At 44.1% G+C, this 17,167-nt stretch overlaps 1 protein-coding gene across 7 annotated transcripts in view; it reads right to left on the bottom strand.

Moving 5' to 3' along the window:
- The window catches only part of DGCR2 (DiGeorge syndrome critical region gene 2), a 100,306-nt gene that overhangs the window by 61,651 nt on the left and 21,488 nt on the right, over positions 1 to 17,167 (bottom strand). For 4 of the 7 annotated variants that reach the window (XM_047826588.1, XM_047826590.1, XM_047826589.1 and 1 more), the window contains exon 2: positions 2,657 to 2,779. The exons of the other annotated variants lie outside the window; for them this stretch is intronic. In XM_047826588.1, the coding sequence (XP_047682544.1) occupies positions 2,657 to 2,779 (123 nt within the window). The remainder of the gene's footprint in view (positions 1 to 2,656; positions 2,780 to 17,167) is intronic. 7 annotated transcript variants of the gene reach the window in all.

Raw genomic sequence — 17,167 nt, 5'->3', positions numbered from 1 at the left:
GCCCTTCTACCTCCCCTGGAATACTCCTTGGCCCTGTCAGGCTTCCCTGAGTTTTCACGCACTGCCATGCTCATCAGGCCCTCAGTGGTTGGGGCCTAGAGCACATTATCCATCCACTCAGAAATCTGGGCTCCCGTTGGATAGACTTTATTTCTCTTTTCTGGGGGGAAAATATGGCAACCTATGTAACCTCAAATCAACATTGTGCTGAGCAGACTTGTGACCCTCTGTGCCAGACCATGTGACCCAGAAATCAAATCTAGTCCCTGCCTTTATCAAATCCACAGCAGATGGAGAGATGAACAAGATGAACTAGAGTGCCTACTACCGTTCTCAGGTTCTATACAACAGGGCAGTTACTGTGCCTCAGCAAATAAGTTGTGTTCTACTTTAAAGCAAACGAAGAATCATTCGGTTCTTTGCTCACAGTATTCTCTAGGAGGCTGGATATGAAGTCTCACCCTGTAAGTCAGACCTGGGGAAGCTCTCAGTCACAACCACTGGTCCTCAACAGATGACCGAACATGGAATATCAGTACCCCAAGCACTGAGTATTTCATGCTCTCCGGGCTGGTACCAAAGGAAGGTGCAGGTGGGCTCCCAGACACAGGGCTGTCCCAGAAGCTTCTGCCCCAGCTGCCACCATTCAAATTCATCTGGAAAGGCAAGTACCTGACCACAGACATTTACAATCCAACGAACAGGCTCAAGGGATGACGGGGGGTGGGTAGGAATGCCCTCTAAATGGCCATATTTTCAGGCAAATTCAGTCTGACCAAACCACTTCTGTTTCTTATTTGGAAGCCCCTTCAAAGAACTGTCCCCAGCTCAAGTGTCACCTATTTGATACCCTACTGGATCTCCCTGGTTGGAGTTAATTGGTTTTCCTTCAGTAGCTGACTTACAGGAATTATAACACTCCTTCTATTTACTGAATGTTAAAAAGGACTTCTGCTCTAGGCCAGGTCACACTTAGAAGGAGGACAGGTCTCCTGTTCTCAGGGAGGTCTAGAAGGAAAGATCAAGCATGGGTACAGATAATGGTGAGAATTACCCATGGTTTGGGGCTCTTGGGTGGCTCAGTTGGTTAAGCGTCTGGCTCTTTGATTTTGGCTCAGGTCACAATCTCGCAGTTGTGAGATCAAGCCCCGCATCGGGCTCCGTGCTGAGCATGGAGCCTGCTTGGGATTCTCACTCTCCTGCTCTCTTTGCCCCTCCTCTGTTTTCGCATGGGCAAGTGCGTGCACTCTTTCTCTCTCTCTCTCTCTCTCTCTCTCAAAATAAATAAATAAACACTTAGAAAGGAATTACCAGTGGGGTTCTAGATGCTGTCACAGGGAAGGAGCAGGTGCTGGCAGAAGCAAACCTCCAGGCAGAAGGCTCAGAGATGCCTGCTTGCTGTGGTATCATCTGAGCCAAGCCCTGAAGGACAGGTAGGATCTGCCCACATGAAAATAGAACAAGAGGGGCGCCTGGGTGGCTCAGTCGGTTAAGCATCGGACTTCGGCTCAGGTCATGATCTCGCGGTCCGTGAGTTCGAGCCCCGCGTCGGGCTCTGTGCTGACAGCTCAGAGCCTGGAGCCTGTTTCCGATTCTGTGTCTCCCTCTCTCTCTGACCCTCCCCCGTTCATGCTGTCTCTCCCTGTCTCAAAAATAAATAAATGTTTAAAAAAAAATTAAAAAAGAAAAAAGAAAAAAGAAAATAGAACAAGAGAATCCCAGGAAAAGAGAAAGGCATAAATGAAGCATGTGTTTTCCACACACGCATGAGCACAGGGAAGACACTACCACCTCCCACCCCCAAGAGAACCAGAGATGTAGCAAACACTGTTACTCATGGGTATGTCAGACTCCCTGAAGGTGCTGGGACAGAAACCAAATGGAGAACCAACAATTTAGACTTTCTGTGGCATCTGCATAGATCTTTAGGAGCCCATGCACTGTCAGGAGAAAACCCCCAAGTGAAAGATTACTAGGGACTGAGTGAGCAGGATGGGCTGGCCGAGCCAAGGCAGTTCAAATGACCCGCAGGATTCTAGCGAAGTCTCAAACGGCACCTATCTCTAGAGCCAGGCATGGGGGGAGGCAAGAGGGCACCACACTTCAGGGGCACTGCTCTCAGGGCCAGCAGTGCCTTCTGAAATGTGACATCCTTGGCACCCCTCTTGCCTCATCCCAGCCCCAACCCTGCCATCTTGCAAGTTCTGGGATCTGCCCATGTTGGGCATCTATTTTTAAAAAGCAGAGAAAGAGGGGTGCCTGAGTGGCTCAGTCAGTTAAGCGTCCAACTTTGGTTCAGGTCGTGATCTTGTGGTTCATGGGTTTGAGCCCTGAATCAGGTTCTGTGTTGACAGCTCAGAGCTCTCTGACAAAGAGCTGTGTTGACAGCTCAGAGCTTGGAGCCTGCTTTGGATTCTGTGTCTCCCTCTCTCTGCCCCTGCTCATGCTCTGTCTCTCTCAAAAATAAACATTAAAAAAAAATTTTTTTTTTAAGCGAGAAAGAGAGAGGGGAGAGGGTTAGCTCAACATAACCTTCCAATGAGTGGATACAGAACTGGCTGCAGCAGACGTCATCCTCTCCCCCCCCCCCCCCCCCCATCACACAGCTGTCATGGAGAGGCAGGGCCACTGGCGTCCACCTGCCCGACACACTCACCTGGACAGTCGGCTTCGTCGCTCTCATCCTCACAAGTTACCCAGCCGTCACACTGCCAGGGGAGGGGGATGCACTGGATGGCACCACTGCGACAGGCAAACTGCCCTGGGTTGCACCGCAGTTCTGTGGAACCAAAGGGCAAGAGGCCATTGAGGAAGCCGCAGCAGCAGTGGAGACCTGTGACAGCCAAGCCTGCCACCACTGGGTCCTGCCGCCCCTCAGACCCATGAGTGTGGGCCCTACATAGCCTGCCCACAGCCCACCTCCTCAGGGGCCTGCACGCGTGCCCCAAGGAGGAGCCAAGAGCTGTGCCCGTGACACAAGTCCCCAGAGCAATGCACCCCCAAGACATCGATCTTTATGCACCACCTCAAATACACACTTGACACTTCTGCTCCGAGTCAGGCTCTGCACTAGACTACAGAGGTCATAAGAGGGCACACCTCTCACCTCCTGAGGAATTCTGGGTCAACAGGGATGAGACACACACACACAGGTTTCTGACAAAGGGCAAATCAGTAGGGAGCACCACAGGAGTGCTCAAACAGCATGCAGGAAGGAGAAACTGCCTGCATCTGACAGGCTCTGGAATCCTTCTTAAAGAAGGTGGATGTAAACAGGGTTCCCAAGGCAGGTTGACGGTTTCAGTAGACACACCTGACGTAGGAAAAGAACATTCCAGTGGACACATCTAATGTAGGAAAAGAACATTCCAGAAAAAAGTTAAGGCTTATGGAACTATCACAAGGCAGGAAAATATGCCAAATAGACTTATATTTCTGGTCGTGAGCTGACAAACGACCAGAAATATAAAAGAGGTCAGACTGTGGAGACTCTGACCCTTACTGAGAATGTTGTAGACAGCCAGAGGTAATTTAGTCAGTTAAGTAACATGATGATATCTGTTTTAAGCAAGGTAGAACTGGCAGTGATTTCTGGAAACAATTATAATAGAGGTACCACACAAAAATATTAAATATTTCAGCAAAGTAAAAGCTTGAACTGAGGCAGGGTTGGCAAACTACAACTCACAGGCCAACTCCTGCTCTTTCCACTTGGTTTTTAAATAAAGTTTTATTGGAACACAGCCACAAATACCTATGGTCTGTGGCTGCTTTTGAGCTACAACAGCAGAGTTGTGACTAATGACTAACAGAGACTAAATGACCTGCAAAGACAAAAATATTTACTCTCTGGTCCTTCAAACCAGACTTGTGAAAGGAGGTAACAGCTGCTATATGGAAAAAGCTAGAACCAAGGAAAAGCATGAGGTATGAGGGATGAGGTCTTGCACACCAACCCGATGACACAGGAAGAAGAAACAAACAAAGCTCACTTATGAACGAAAATACACAGCTCTATCTGCTCCCTCTGGGGTCTTCCTTGTCCTGGAATCATTCCATTGAAATCCAGGAAGGAAAAGGAACTATTCCCATCCCTGAGTCCTGTCCCACCACTGGCCTAAGTAACAAGAGGCAATCATCACTCTAATTAACCAAGGAAGACAAACCTAGCAAATCAGGTAGGACATGGAAGCTAGGCCTGACCCCTCCCCTCACCACCACCCCTAGACAGCCACGTTGGGCATCGTGTGCCTCAGTGTCTGTATGTTCAGGAGAGCCTCTTCAGTGCTCTGCAAAGAGGGACAACCCACATCCCCACCAAGGTCAGGCATACATCTGAGAGTCTTCCACTCTGAGGTGGGGATGGAACTAGGGCCAAGGCAAGGAACTGGGAATCCAGTGTTCATTCCTCTCTGCCTGCCACTACACACTGGTGATAGATCAGTCCGTCTAACCATAAGGAAAACCTTTGTTATATATATATAACACTGACAAAATAGTCACAATGGTATATATTTTGTAAAGGCTTTCAGCCAAGATGGAGTTATAGGCATAGTTAACTATTCACTTGAAACAACCAGGGGGAGAAAAAGGATAACATAAAACACCAGTATTCCAGACATTGACATCAAACAACAAAGGATAATGTCCCTGAGTTAGGAAACATATGAGGTGAGCCTTACTGCCTCAAGAACATTTCCAGGCTACAAAGCAGGAAGAGGGACTCCAGGGCAGGTTGGGGGAGGGGGGTTGGGGGTGGGTGGGGGACGGGTGCAGAAGACTCTTGGAGGTGAGTGGATGCAGCCTAAAATTGGGAAAAGCAATCATAGAACAGCTCCAAAAAGTCCCGGAGAGAGATGCACAGATGTTAAGACTGCAAAGATCCAGGGGCACCTAGGTGCCTCAGTTGGTTAAGCATCTGACCATGATCTCACAACTCGTGAGTTCGAGCCCCGCATCCAGCTCTGTGCTGACAGCTCAGACCCCGGAGCCTACTTCGGATTGTGTGTCTCCATCTCTCTCTGCCTCTCCCCTGCTCACGATCTGTCTCTCTCTCTCTCAAAAATAAATAAACATTAAAAATATATATTTTTTTAAATTCCAGAGATCCAGAGAGGAATCCCTCGGGGAATGAAGCAGAGTACTTGATCAGTGTGTGGTGTGAAGAAACTACCCCAGGTTGGAGAGAAAACTACCTTATAGGATAACAGGGAAACAACAATTGCAGTTCAGCAGGACCACAAATGGTATACGTTCTCAGGAGCCAGAGTGGAAAAGCTCATAACCTGTAGGGCATTAAGTAAATTTATTCAGATGAGTCCTGTCTCGTTAGTGGAGAAAAATTAACTCCAGACTAAATGCAGCCTAACAATGATTAAAAGCAAGAGCTGAAAGGATCAAGTTGTTTCCAAGTAACATCCTAGAACAAAGCTCAAGAATATTTATAGGAATGCAAAAATAGGCAACAACCAAAAAAGGCAAGATTCACAAAGTCTGGCATTCAATAAAAAAATTACCAGACATACAAAGAAACAGAAAATTATGACCAAAATTTAAAGAATTCAATCAAACTGACTCAGAAATGGTACAAATGATAGGGTACACAAGGACATTAAAGTTAAAACCAAGTTACAAGTGCTCAAGAAGCTAGAGGAAAAATCAAACACGTTAAGTATATATGGAAGATTTTAAGAAAGAATCAAACCCACTGTCTAGAGATGAAAACTACAAGGCCTAGCATGAACAGATTCAGTTTTACATAGGAAAAGATGAGTGACTTGAAGACAACAATAAAAACTCTAAATTAAAACACAGGGGGGATGGCACAAAAACAGAGACATAGACCAATGGAATAGAATAGAAACCCCAGAACTAGACCCACAAACGTATGGCCAACTAATCTTTGACAAAGCAGGAAAGAATATCCAATGGAAAAAAGACAGTCTCTTTAACAAATGGTGCTGGGAAAACTGGACAGCAACATGCAGAAGATTGAAACTAGACCACTTTCTCACACCATTTACATGGTGAGAACAAACTCAAAATGGATAAAGGACCTGAATGTGAGACACAAAACCATCCGAACCCTAGAGGAGAAAGCAGGAAAAGACCTCTCTGGCCTCAGCCGTAGCAATCTCTTACTTGACACATCCCCAAAGGCAAGGAAATTAAAAGCAAAAATGAACTACTGGGACCTTATGAAGATAAAAAGCTTCTGCACAGCAAAGGAAACAACCAACAAAACGAAAAGGCAACCAACGGAATGGGAAAAAATATTTGCAAATGACATATCGGACAAAGGGCTAGTATCCAAAATCTATGAAGAGCTCACCAAACTCCACGCCCGAAAAACAAATAACCCAGTGAAGAAAAGGGCAGAAAACATGAATAGACACTTCTCTAAAGGAGACATCCGGATGGCCAACAGGCACATGGAAAGATGCTCAACGTCGCTCCTCATCAGGGAAATACAAATCAAAACCACACTCAGATATCATCTCACGCCAGTCAGAGTGGCCAGAATGAACAAATCAGGAGACTATAGATGCTGGAGAGGATGTGGAGAAACGGGAACCCTCTTGCACTGTTGGTGGGAATGCAAATTGGTGCAGCCGCTCTGGAAAACAGTGTGGAGGTTCCTCAGAAAATTAAAAATAGACCTACCCTATGACCCAGCAATAGCACTGCTAGGAATTTACCCAAGGGATACAGGAGTACTGATGCATAGAGGCACTTGTACCCCAATGTTTATAGCAGCACTCTCAACAATAGCCAAATTATGGAAAGAGCCTAAATGTCCATCAACTGATGAATGGATAACAAAATTGTGGTTTATATACACAACGGAGTACTACGTGGCAATGAGAAAGAATGAAATATGGCCCTTTGTAGCAACATGGATGGAACTAGAGAGTGTTATGCTAAGTGAAATAAGCCATACAGAGAAAGACAGGTACCATATGGTTTCACTCTTATGTGGATCCGGAGAAACTTAACAGAAACCCATGGGGGAGGGGAAGGAAAAAAAAAAAAAAGAGGTTAGAGTGGGAGAGAGCCAAAGCATAAGAGACTCTTAAAAACTGAGAACACACTGAGGGTTGATGGGGGGTGGGAGGGAGGGGAGGGTGGGTGTGGGTATTGAGGAGGGCACCTTTTGGGATGAGCACTGGGTGTTGTATGGAAACCAACTTGACAATAAACTTCATATATTGAAAAAATAAATAAATAAAACACAGGGGGGAAAAAGGCTGGAAAAAATGAACTGTGAGCTGTGGGACACATGGACGGAGCAGGGGGAGGGGGAGACGAACAACAGACAAATATTTTTTTTTTAATTTTCTTTTTTTTTTTTTTTTAATTTTTCTTTTTTTTCAACGTTTTTTATTTATTTTTGGGACAGAGAGAGACAGAGCATGAACGGGGGAGGGGCAGAGAGAGAGGGAGACACAGAATTGGAAACAGGCTCCAGGCTCTGAGCCATCAGCCCAGAGCGTGACGCAGGGCTCGAACTCACGGACCGCGAGATAGTGACCTGGCTGAAGTCGGACGCTTAACCGACTGCGCCACCCAGGCGCCCCCAACAGACAAATATTTTAAGAAACAATGGCAAAAAACTTCCCAATGTGATGAAAACCCATAAATCCACGTCAGTCAGTGAACCCCAAACAGAAGAAATAGAAAGAAGACTAGTCTAAGGCAAATTACGATTAAATTGCTTAAAACCAGTGATAAAGAGAAAATCTTGAGTAGCCAGAGAGGGATGCCTGGATGGCTCAACTGGTTAAGAGTCCAACTCCTGAATTCAGTCCAGGTCACAATCCCAGGGTGGTGAGCATGATCCCATGCTGAGCATGGAAGCCAGCTTAAGATACTCTTTCGGGGTGCCTGTGTGGCTCAGTCCAACTTCGGCTCAGGTCACAAGAGCATGGTTTGTGAGTTCAAGCCCCACATCGGGCTCGCCAATGTCAGTGTGGAGCCTGCTTTGGATCCCCTGTCTCCCTCTCTCTCTCTGCCTCCCCTGCTCATGCTCTCTCAAAAATAAATAAAACATTAAAGAGAGAGAGAGAGAGAGAGAGAGAGAAACCAGAGGAAAAAGACATAGTCAGCACAGGAAAACAAAGACGATGGCAGATTTCTCATTAGAAACCATACAAGCTAGGGGCGCCTGGGTGGCTCGGTCGGTTAAGCATCTGACTTCGGCTCAGGTCACGATCTCGCAGTCTATGAGTTCGAGCCCCGCGTCGGGCTCTGTGCTGACTGCTCAGAGCCTGGAGCCTGTTTCAGATTCTGTATCTCCCTCTCTCTCTGACCCTCCCCTGTTCATGCTCTGTCTCTCTCTGTCTCAAAAATAAATAAACGTTAAAAAAAAAAAAAATTAAAAAAAAAGCCTCATAAAAAAAAGAAACCATACAAGCTGGAAGACAGTGGAGCAACACTTTTTAAACTTTTTTTTTTTATATTTATTTATTTTTGAGAGACAGAGCACAAGTAGGGAGGGGCAGAGAGAGAAGGAGACAGAATCCAAAGCAGGCTCCAGGCTCGCAGCACAGAGCCCGATGCAGGGCTCAAACCCACAGACCATGAGATCATGACCTGAGCCGAAGTCGGACGCTCAACTGACTGAGCCACCCAGGCACCCCTGGAGCGACACTTTTAAGTTCTGAAAACAAAAAAAGCAGACACCCTAGAATTACTTAAAGCAAAAATGGAAGTAGACCTTTGACAGCAACACGAAAGCTGGGAAGGGAAAAGCAGAAGCATACCATTTCAAGGCTTATGCTACAGAAAAAGCAGTCTGTCACGTGAAGGTCAACTGCAGAAAGTTAAAGATGAATACCACTAAACTTGCACAAGAATTTTAACAAATAAGCCAACAAAGAAGACAAAACTGAATACAAATACTCAATCCAAAAGAAGGCAGAAAGAAAAAGGAAACAAGTGGTACAAATAGAAAATAACAAAATGGCAGATTTTAATTAATTTTGCCTAATCAAACAGATGAGCTGATCCAAACACCCCAGTTAAAAAGCAGAATTTGTCCCATAAATTAAAAAAAAAAAAATTCCCAAGACCCAATTACATATGGTCTAAATGAAACCCTCTTTAAGTAAGACACAAATAGGGGAAAATTAAAGAATGGAAAAGATATACCATGCTAACACTGATCAAAAGAAAGCTGGAGTAGCCAAATTAGTATCACACAAAGTAGACTTCAGAGCAAATAATATTACCAGGAATAAATAAGGTCATTGAATAATGACAAAAGATAAAATAATCCTAAATGTTTATGCCTCTATAGCAGAGCTTTAAAATATGAAGGGAAAACTGCTATAACTAAGAGACAAATTCACAACTAATTTTCCATCCCCTCTCTCAATAACTGATAGAGGAAGCAGACAGGAAATTGGCAAGGATATAGACAACCTAAACAACACTAACCAACATTTACAGAACTCTCCAGCCAATGACAACAGAATACACATTTTTTTCATAAGCATTTACAACATTTACAATAGATAACATTATGAGCCATAAAACAAGTTGCCAATAAATTTATAACGATTCAATGTTGTTTGACTACAACCGAATTAAATTACAAATCAATGACAGACAGATAATCTGGAAAATCCCTCAACTGTATGGAAACAACTGACACCCTACTAAATAGCCTATGGGTAAAAGAAGAAATGAAAAGGGAATAAGAAAACATTTTAAATCAATGAAAATTTGTGGAATGCAACTAAAACAGTTCTCAGAGGCAAATGCACTGCATTAAACTCTTATCAGAAAAGAAAAAAGGTCTCAAATCAGTATCCCCAGCTTTTTAAGAAATTAGCATAGCAAATGAAACCCAAAGTAAATAGCAGAAAAGGAATAATGAAGATTAGAGTGGAATATATAAAACAGAATATTAGAGAAAATAAGGAAAACAAAAGCTATGTTTTTAGAAGATTAATAACATTAATAAATCTCTAGTCAGACTAACCAGGAAAAAAATTAAGAACACAAAATACCACTATCAGAAGAAAGGTGTCATCACTATGATTACAGAAATATTAAAAAGGATAATAAGGAGTGAGAGAATAATAAGGCAATAGTACCAACAATTCTATATCAGTAAGTTTGATAATTTAGATGAAATGAACAAATTCCTTGAAAGGCACAAACTGCCAAAGCTCACTCAAAAAGAAATCAATAACCTGAATAACCTTAGAGCCACATAAGAAACTGAATTTTTAGTTAAAACCTTCACCCAAAGCAATTCCAGGCCCAGATGGCTTCACTGGAAAATTCTACTACAGACTTAAGGAAGAAATAAGACCAATTCTATACAAACCGTTCCAGAAATTAAAATACTTAAAATTACCTTAATGACAGCATCGAAAAACAAAAAACAACAAAAAACAAAACAAAAAAATGGGAAAGCAGTATTTATCCCATGGGATAAATCTAATGACAGATGTACAAGTCCTATATGTTGAACATTACAGAATATTGTTAAGAGAAATTTTTTAAAGACCTAAACCCATGGGGACATATGAAGTATTCATGGATCAACAGATTCAACGTTGTTAAGGTCAATTCTCCCTACATCCATCTACAGATTCAATGCAATACAAATCAATATTCCAGCAGGTTTTTCTAGAAATTGACAAACTGACTCTAAAATTCACATGAAAATACAAAGGACTTAAAATACCCAAGACAACTTTGAAAAGGAAGAACAAAGTTGGAGGACTTACACTATCTGATTCCAAGACTTACTGTAAAGGTACAGTAAACATGACAGTGTGCCATAAGCATCAAAGACAGGCATCAAGATCAATGGAACCATAATAGAGTCCAGAAATAGGCCCACATAAGTGGATAAGTGATTTACAATGAAGGTATAGTATCAAGGCAATTTCCTAGGGAAGGAACAGTCTTTTCAACAAATGGTCCTGGATATCCATCCATCAAAAAATAGAGAAGGAAGAATGAAAGAATTTCGATCCATTCCTTGTACCAAAATCTAACTCAAAATAGATCACAGATGTGGGGTGCCTGGGTGGCTCAGTCGGTTAAGCACCCAACTTCAGCTCAGGTCATGATCTCACAGCACTTGAGTTCAAGCCCCACATCAGGCTCTGTACTGACAACTTGGAGCCTGGAGCCTGATTCAGATTATATGTGTCTCCCTCTCTGCTCCTCCCCGGCTCGTACTATGTCTCTCCCTCTCTCTTTCTCAAAAATAAACATTCAAAAAAATTATTAAAAAGAACAGATCACAGACGCAAACCTATAAAACTTTGATGAGAAAACATCGGAGAAAATCTTTGTGAACTGGAGTTCAGCAAAGATTTCTTCGATTCAGACTGCCAAAGTACGACCTATAAAAGAAAAAGTTGATAAATTAGACTTCACCAAAATTGAGAACTTTTCTTCTTCAAAAACACTGTTAAGAGAATGAAAAAACAAGTCACATAATGCGAGGAAACACATGTATATCAACTATCTTATAAAGGGCTTGTATCCAGAATATATAAAGAACTCTCAAATTTCACTAATAAGAAAACCCACGCAATTTCAAAGTGGCAAAATATTTTAAAGGACATTTAACCGAAGAAGGTACACAGATGGCAAAAAAGCACATGAAAGATGCTCATCATTAGTCATTAAGGAAATACAAATTAAAACCATGAGATACCATTACCTACTTATTAAAATAGCTAAAATTAAAAAGAATGATGATACCAAGTATTCACAAGTATGTGAAGTAATTGGAACGCTGCTACATTGCTAGTGGGAATGCAAAATTGTACACCTACTTTGGAAAACAATTTGACAGGGGCATTTGGCTGGCTCAGTCAAAAAAGCAGGCAATTCTTGATCTCAGATCATGAGGATTCGAGCCCTATATTGAGTGTAGACACTACTAAAAACTAAATTTAAAAACTAAATTAAAAAAAAGGAAACAATTTGACCATTTGTAGAAAGCTGAATATACACCCATCATATGACCTAGTCATTCCACTTCCAGGCATTTACTCAAGTTACACATCTACACAAAGAGTAATTTTATTTGGGGTGCCTGGTGGCTTGGTCGGTTAAGCTCCCAACTTCGACTCAGGTCATGATCTCATGGTTTGTGAGTTTGAGCCCCATGTCGGGTTCTGTGCTGACAGCTCAGAGCCTGGAGCCTGCTTCAAATTCTATGTCTCCTTCTCTCTCTGCTCCTGCCCCATTCTCACTGTCTCTCCCTCTCTCAAAAATAAACATTAGGGGCGCCTGGGTGGCGCAGTCGGTTAAGCGTCTGACTTCAGCCAGGTCACGATCTCGCGGTCCGGGAGTTCAAGCCCCGCATCAGGCTCTGGGCTGATGGCTCAGAGCCTGGAGCCTGTTTCCAATTCTGTGTCTCCCTCTCTCTCTGCCCCTCCCCCGTTCATGCTCTGTCTCTCTCTGTCCCCAAAATAAATAAACGTTGAAAAAAAAAAAATAAAAAAAAATAAAGAGCTTTTAAAAAAAAATAAAAATAAAAAAAATAAACATTAAAAAAAATTTTTAAGAGTAATTTTATCTGTAATATCCCAAAACTGGAAACCCAAATGTCCAAAGTAAGTGAATGGATAAACAAACTGCAGTATAGCCACAAACCAGACTACTTAACTCAGCAATATAAAAGAATGAACCGTTGATACACGCAGAAACAGGTTTTTTAAAAAAGCAGCCAGCTACAAGGGCACCTGGATGGCTCAGTCCATTAAGCATCCGACTTTGGCTCAGGTCATGCTCTCGAGGTTCACAAGTTCAAGCCCCACAATGGGCTCTATGCTGACAGCTTGGAGCTCAGAGCCTGGAACTTGCTTCAGATTCTGTGTCTCCCTCTCTCTCTCTGCCCCTCCCCTGCTTGAGGGGTGTGTGTGTGTGTGTGTGTGTGTGTGTGTGTGTGTGTCAAAAATAAATATTAAAAAAAAAAAAAAAAAAAAAAAAAAAAGACCAGCCAGCTACAGAGTTTTTGCCAAACCCTGTCCTAGAGGATAAATCTTTACTTTCCACCCAATACCCAACACCCAGCTCTGTGGGACACTCACTAAATGTCAGATGAACTGAACTGCTCAAAGATCTTCTTCCTCAATTCTTTAAGTTGGTAACAAAGTGTCATCAGTTCCCAGATATCTGTGGGGAAGGTTCTCTCCCTTCCTGATTCACCTGTAGTGCAGGGGCTCTTCAGACAGCAATCCAATGGGTGAGTCACTGGTTAATACATGTGAATCACTCATTTCAAAAATATTTACCAAGCGCCACTTTGTGCCAGGCAACTCTCCTGGGCCAGAGTGGTAAACAAAGCAGGTAGACCCAGGACATGACAGAGCTTGCCTCGTATGGTGGGGACTGACACACAGTTGCTTGGTAGGTCGGCTGTGGATTCTAATGGGTCTCACTGGCATAACTCTAGCTACAGATCAACATTCCTTCTCCTTTTCTTCCTCGCTATCCTCTCAAGTCCCTTTGTAAAGCAGCCAGCACAATTTCTGCCAAATCTGAAGTTGCTCAAAAATAGTCACCCCCTCTTCCCACTACTGGCTTTTGCCAAGGTCCTGCCCCCAGCTTTCTCTTGTAATGCCTGTATTCTGGCTATAAAATGGGAGACACAGACAAGTTCTTCTTAGCCAATGGATTGTTGACACTTTTCAGAATAAGCTATGCCCTAACCATGTAGGTGCAAAGGCCACAGTACCAAAATAAGCACTTCTTTCTCATTAAGCAGTTCTCAAATGTTTTCATTCTCAAACTCCTTTAATGCTTAAAATTTCTGAGGACCCCAAAGACCTTTGGTGTAGGAGGATTATATCCACCAACGTTTACTGTATTAGAAATTGAAACTGAGAAATTTTGGTTTTTTTGTATGTTTATTTATTTGAGACAGAGTGCACACGAGTGGGGGAGGGGCAGAGAAAGAGAACCCCAAGCAGGCTCCAGGTGGTCAGCCCAGAGCCTGATGCAGCCTAATCTTATTACCTGGGTCGAGATAAAGAGTTGAACGCTCAACCGAGTCACCCAGGTGCATCAAAACTGAGAAATTTTGTAAACACAAGGTTCCCAAGCATACACTCAAAAAGGTTAAAACACATATGAGCCAGCAATTTCACTCCTAGCTCTATGCCCAAAAGAAGTGAAGGCAGGGAGACAGACACTGATGTACACTGATGCTCATGGCAGCATTAGTCACAATAGCCAAGAAGTGGAAACAACCCAAGCATTCACCAACAGATGAATGCATAAACAAGCTGTAGTGTATCTGTTCAATGGAATATTATCAGGTCATAAAAAGTAAGGAAATCCTGATGTGTACTACATTTTTTTTTTCAACGTTTATTTATTTTTGGGACAGAGAGAGACAGAGCATGAACAGGGGAGGAGCAGAAAGAGAGGGAGACACAGAATCGGAAACAGGCTCCAGGCTCTGAGCCATCAGCCCAGAGCCCGACGCGGGGCTCGAACTCACGGACCGCGAGATCGTGACCTGGCTGAAGTCGGACACTTAACCGACTGCGCCACCCAGGCGCCCCATGATGTGTACTACAACATGAATGAACCTTGAGGACATTATGCTCAGTGAAACAAGCCAGACACAAAAGGCCAAATATTCTATGATTCCACCCTTCTTAAAAACATTTTTTTAATGTTTATTTATTTTTGAGAGATTGAGAGAGAGAGAGAGAGAGAGAGAGAGGGAGAGAGAGAAAGCGAGCATGAGTGGGGGAGGAGCAGAGAAAGGAGAGACAGAATCTGAAGCAGGCTCCAGGCTCCGAGCTGTCAGCACAGAGCCCGAGGCAGGGCTCGAACTCACAAACCATAAGATCATGACCTGAGCCAAAGTCGGGCACTCAACCAACCGAGCCACCCAGGTGCCCCAATCTATGATTCCACTTATATAAGGTGCCTAGAGAAGTCAAATTCAGACACAGAAAAGAACAGAGGTTACCAGGGGCTGGGAGGAGGGGAGAATGGAGAGCTATTGTTTAACGGGTACGGAGTTTCAGTATCCATTCAGTTGGGATGATGAAAAGAATTCTGGAGATGGACAGTGGTGAGACTGGTACAACACTGTCAATGTATTTAATGCCACCAAAGCATACACGTAAAAACGGTTAGAGTGGTAAATTTTATGCTATGTGCATTTTACCACAGCTTTAAAAAAATCTTTTATTTTTGTGTTATTTAAATGTTTATTTTAGGAGTGCCCGGGTGGCTCAGTCGGTTGAACATCCGACTTCAGCTCAGGTCATGATCTCGTGGTTCGTGAGTTCGAGTTCCGCATCAGGCTCTGTGCTTACAGCTCAGAGCCTGGAGCCTGCTGGAGATCCTGTGTCTCCTTCTGTGTCCCTCCCCCACTCACGTTCTGCCTCTCTCTCTCTCAAAAATAAACATTAAAATTTTAAAAAAATTAATGTTTATTTTATTTTTGAGAGAGAGACAGAGCGTGAGCAAGGGAGTGGCACAGAGAGGGAGACACAGGATCAGAAGCAGGCTCCAGGCTCTGAGCTGTCAGCACAGAGCCCGATGTTGGGCTCAAGCCCACAAACTGTGTGAGATCATGACCTGACCCAAAGTCAGCACTTAACCGAGTCACCCAGGTGCCCCCAAAAAAATCCTTTAAAAAAAGGAGAGAGAGAGGGGCGCCTGGGTGCCTCAGTCAGTTAAGTGTCCGTCTTCAGCTCAGGTCATGATCTCACAGTCTGTGAGCTCGAGCCCCATATCAGACTCTGCGCTGACAGCTCAGAGCCTGGAGCCTGCTTGGGATTCTTTGTCTCCGTCTCTCTCTGCACCTCCCCGCTCATACTCTGTCTCTCTTTCTCTCAAAAATAAACAAACATTAAAAAAGAGAGGGGGGGGGCGCCTGGGTGGCTCAGTTGGTTAAGCGTCCGACTTCGGCTCAGGTTATGATCTCACGGTCCATGGGTTCAAGCCCCACGGGCTCTGTGCTGACAGCTCAGAGCCTGGAGCCTGTTTCAGGTTCTGTGTCTCCCTCTTTCTCTGACCCTCCCCTGTTCATGCTCTCTCTCTCTGTCTCAAAAATAAATAAATGTTAAAAAAAAAAAATTAAAGAGAGAGAGAGAGAGAATCCCAAGTATGTAACCCATTAGCCATCAATCACATGTCAAGCGGCCTCTGGAAACTGCACACTGGTGTAAGAGGCAAATGACACCTTGCTATTATTATGAAAATGGTTTTGACCTCCTAGGGACCCCAGAGACTCCTGGCCACATTTGGAGAGCTACTGCTTTAAAGTCTACAACATTTGGGAATTACAGGATTAGTGCCCTATAGAAATTTAGATGCCTCTGCAATACAGATTCTTTCTCTGGATTCAATTTCTTCTTTGTCAGCAAGCCTTGGCCTCATTTTAAATTATGTAAGCTGAGCTGTCTCAAATTACCGTGTGAAATTTAGTATGTGGCTTTAATTGTTTGGAATTGGTTTCTCCTCTACATCTGCCCACAGAGAAACAGAGGAACACCGGGTACAACGGAAGCACACGTGTCCACAGCCGTGTCACTCAGGAAATCAAAAATTTCCAGCCAGGAGAGAATTCCATCCATCTCCTCCCACTGCCCACAGCCTGCTCCAATGGTGTGCAGAGCAGAGGGGCATCCTCAGATGCAACCCTCCCTGCCCTGCTGGAGCACCTGCCTGGGGACCAGGAGGCCCCAGCCTCCCAGCAAGCCCACCCCCAGGTGGGCAGTGCAGCCTCTGTCAGGTAACTCTGACATTCTTCCTCGGAAAGAGCCAACAGGTGCTTCCAGAGGGGCTGTCCCCTGGGTGTCATTCCACCCCTACCCAGGACAGGACCAAGACAGGGATATTTAGCCAGGACCACACTACACATCAGCAGCAGAGGGAAGAGGATCTGAAATAAGGACTGGCTAGGCCCTGCCATGCAAGTGACAGGACAGCTCTAGAACGGTTCCTCTGGGACACTGGGTCCTGTCCAGCACCACGTCAGGAACTTGGTGTTCCCTGGCTGGAACTTGGGCCAGCCAGGCATGTCTGCTCCGGACACCTTCAGGAGGGGACGGAGACTACTGCTGACAACACAGATCACAAAAAATACAAAACACAGGGCACTCCTGCTAAGAGGGCCTTCTGAAGAAGTCACCTGTGTCCTGAAGAGGGGAAGAATAAA

This window comes from Prionailurus viverrinus, chromosome D3 (assembly GCF_022837055.1).
Source record: "Prionailurus viverrinus isolate Anna chromosome D3, UM_Priviv_1.0, whole genome shotgun sequence".
NCBI lineage: Eukaryota > Metazoa > Chordata > Mammalia > Carnivora > Felidae > Prionailurus > Prionailurus viverrinus.
This window is presented reverse-complemented; position numbering and strand designations above follow the sequence as displayed.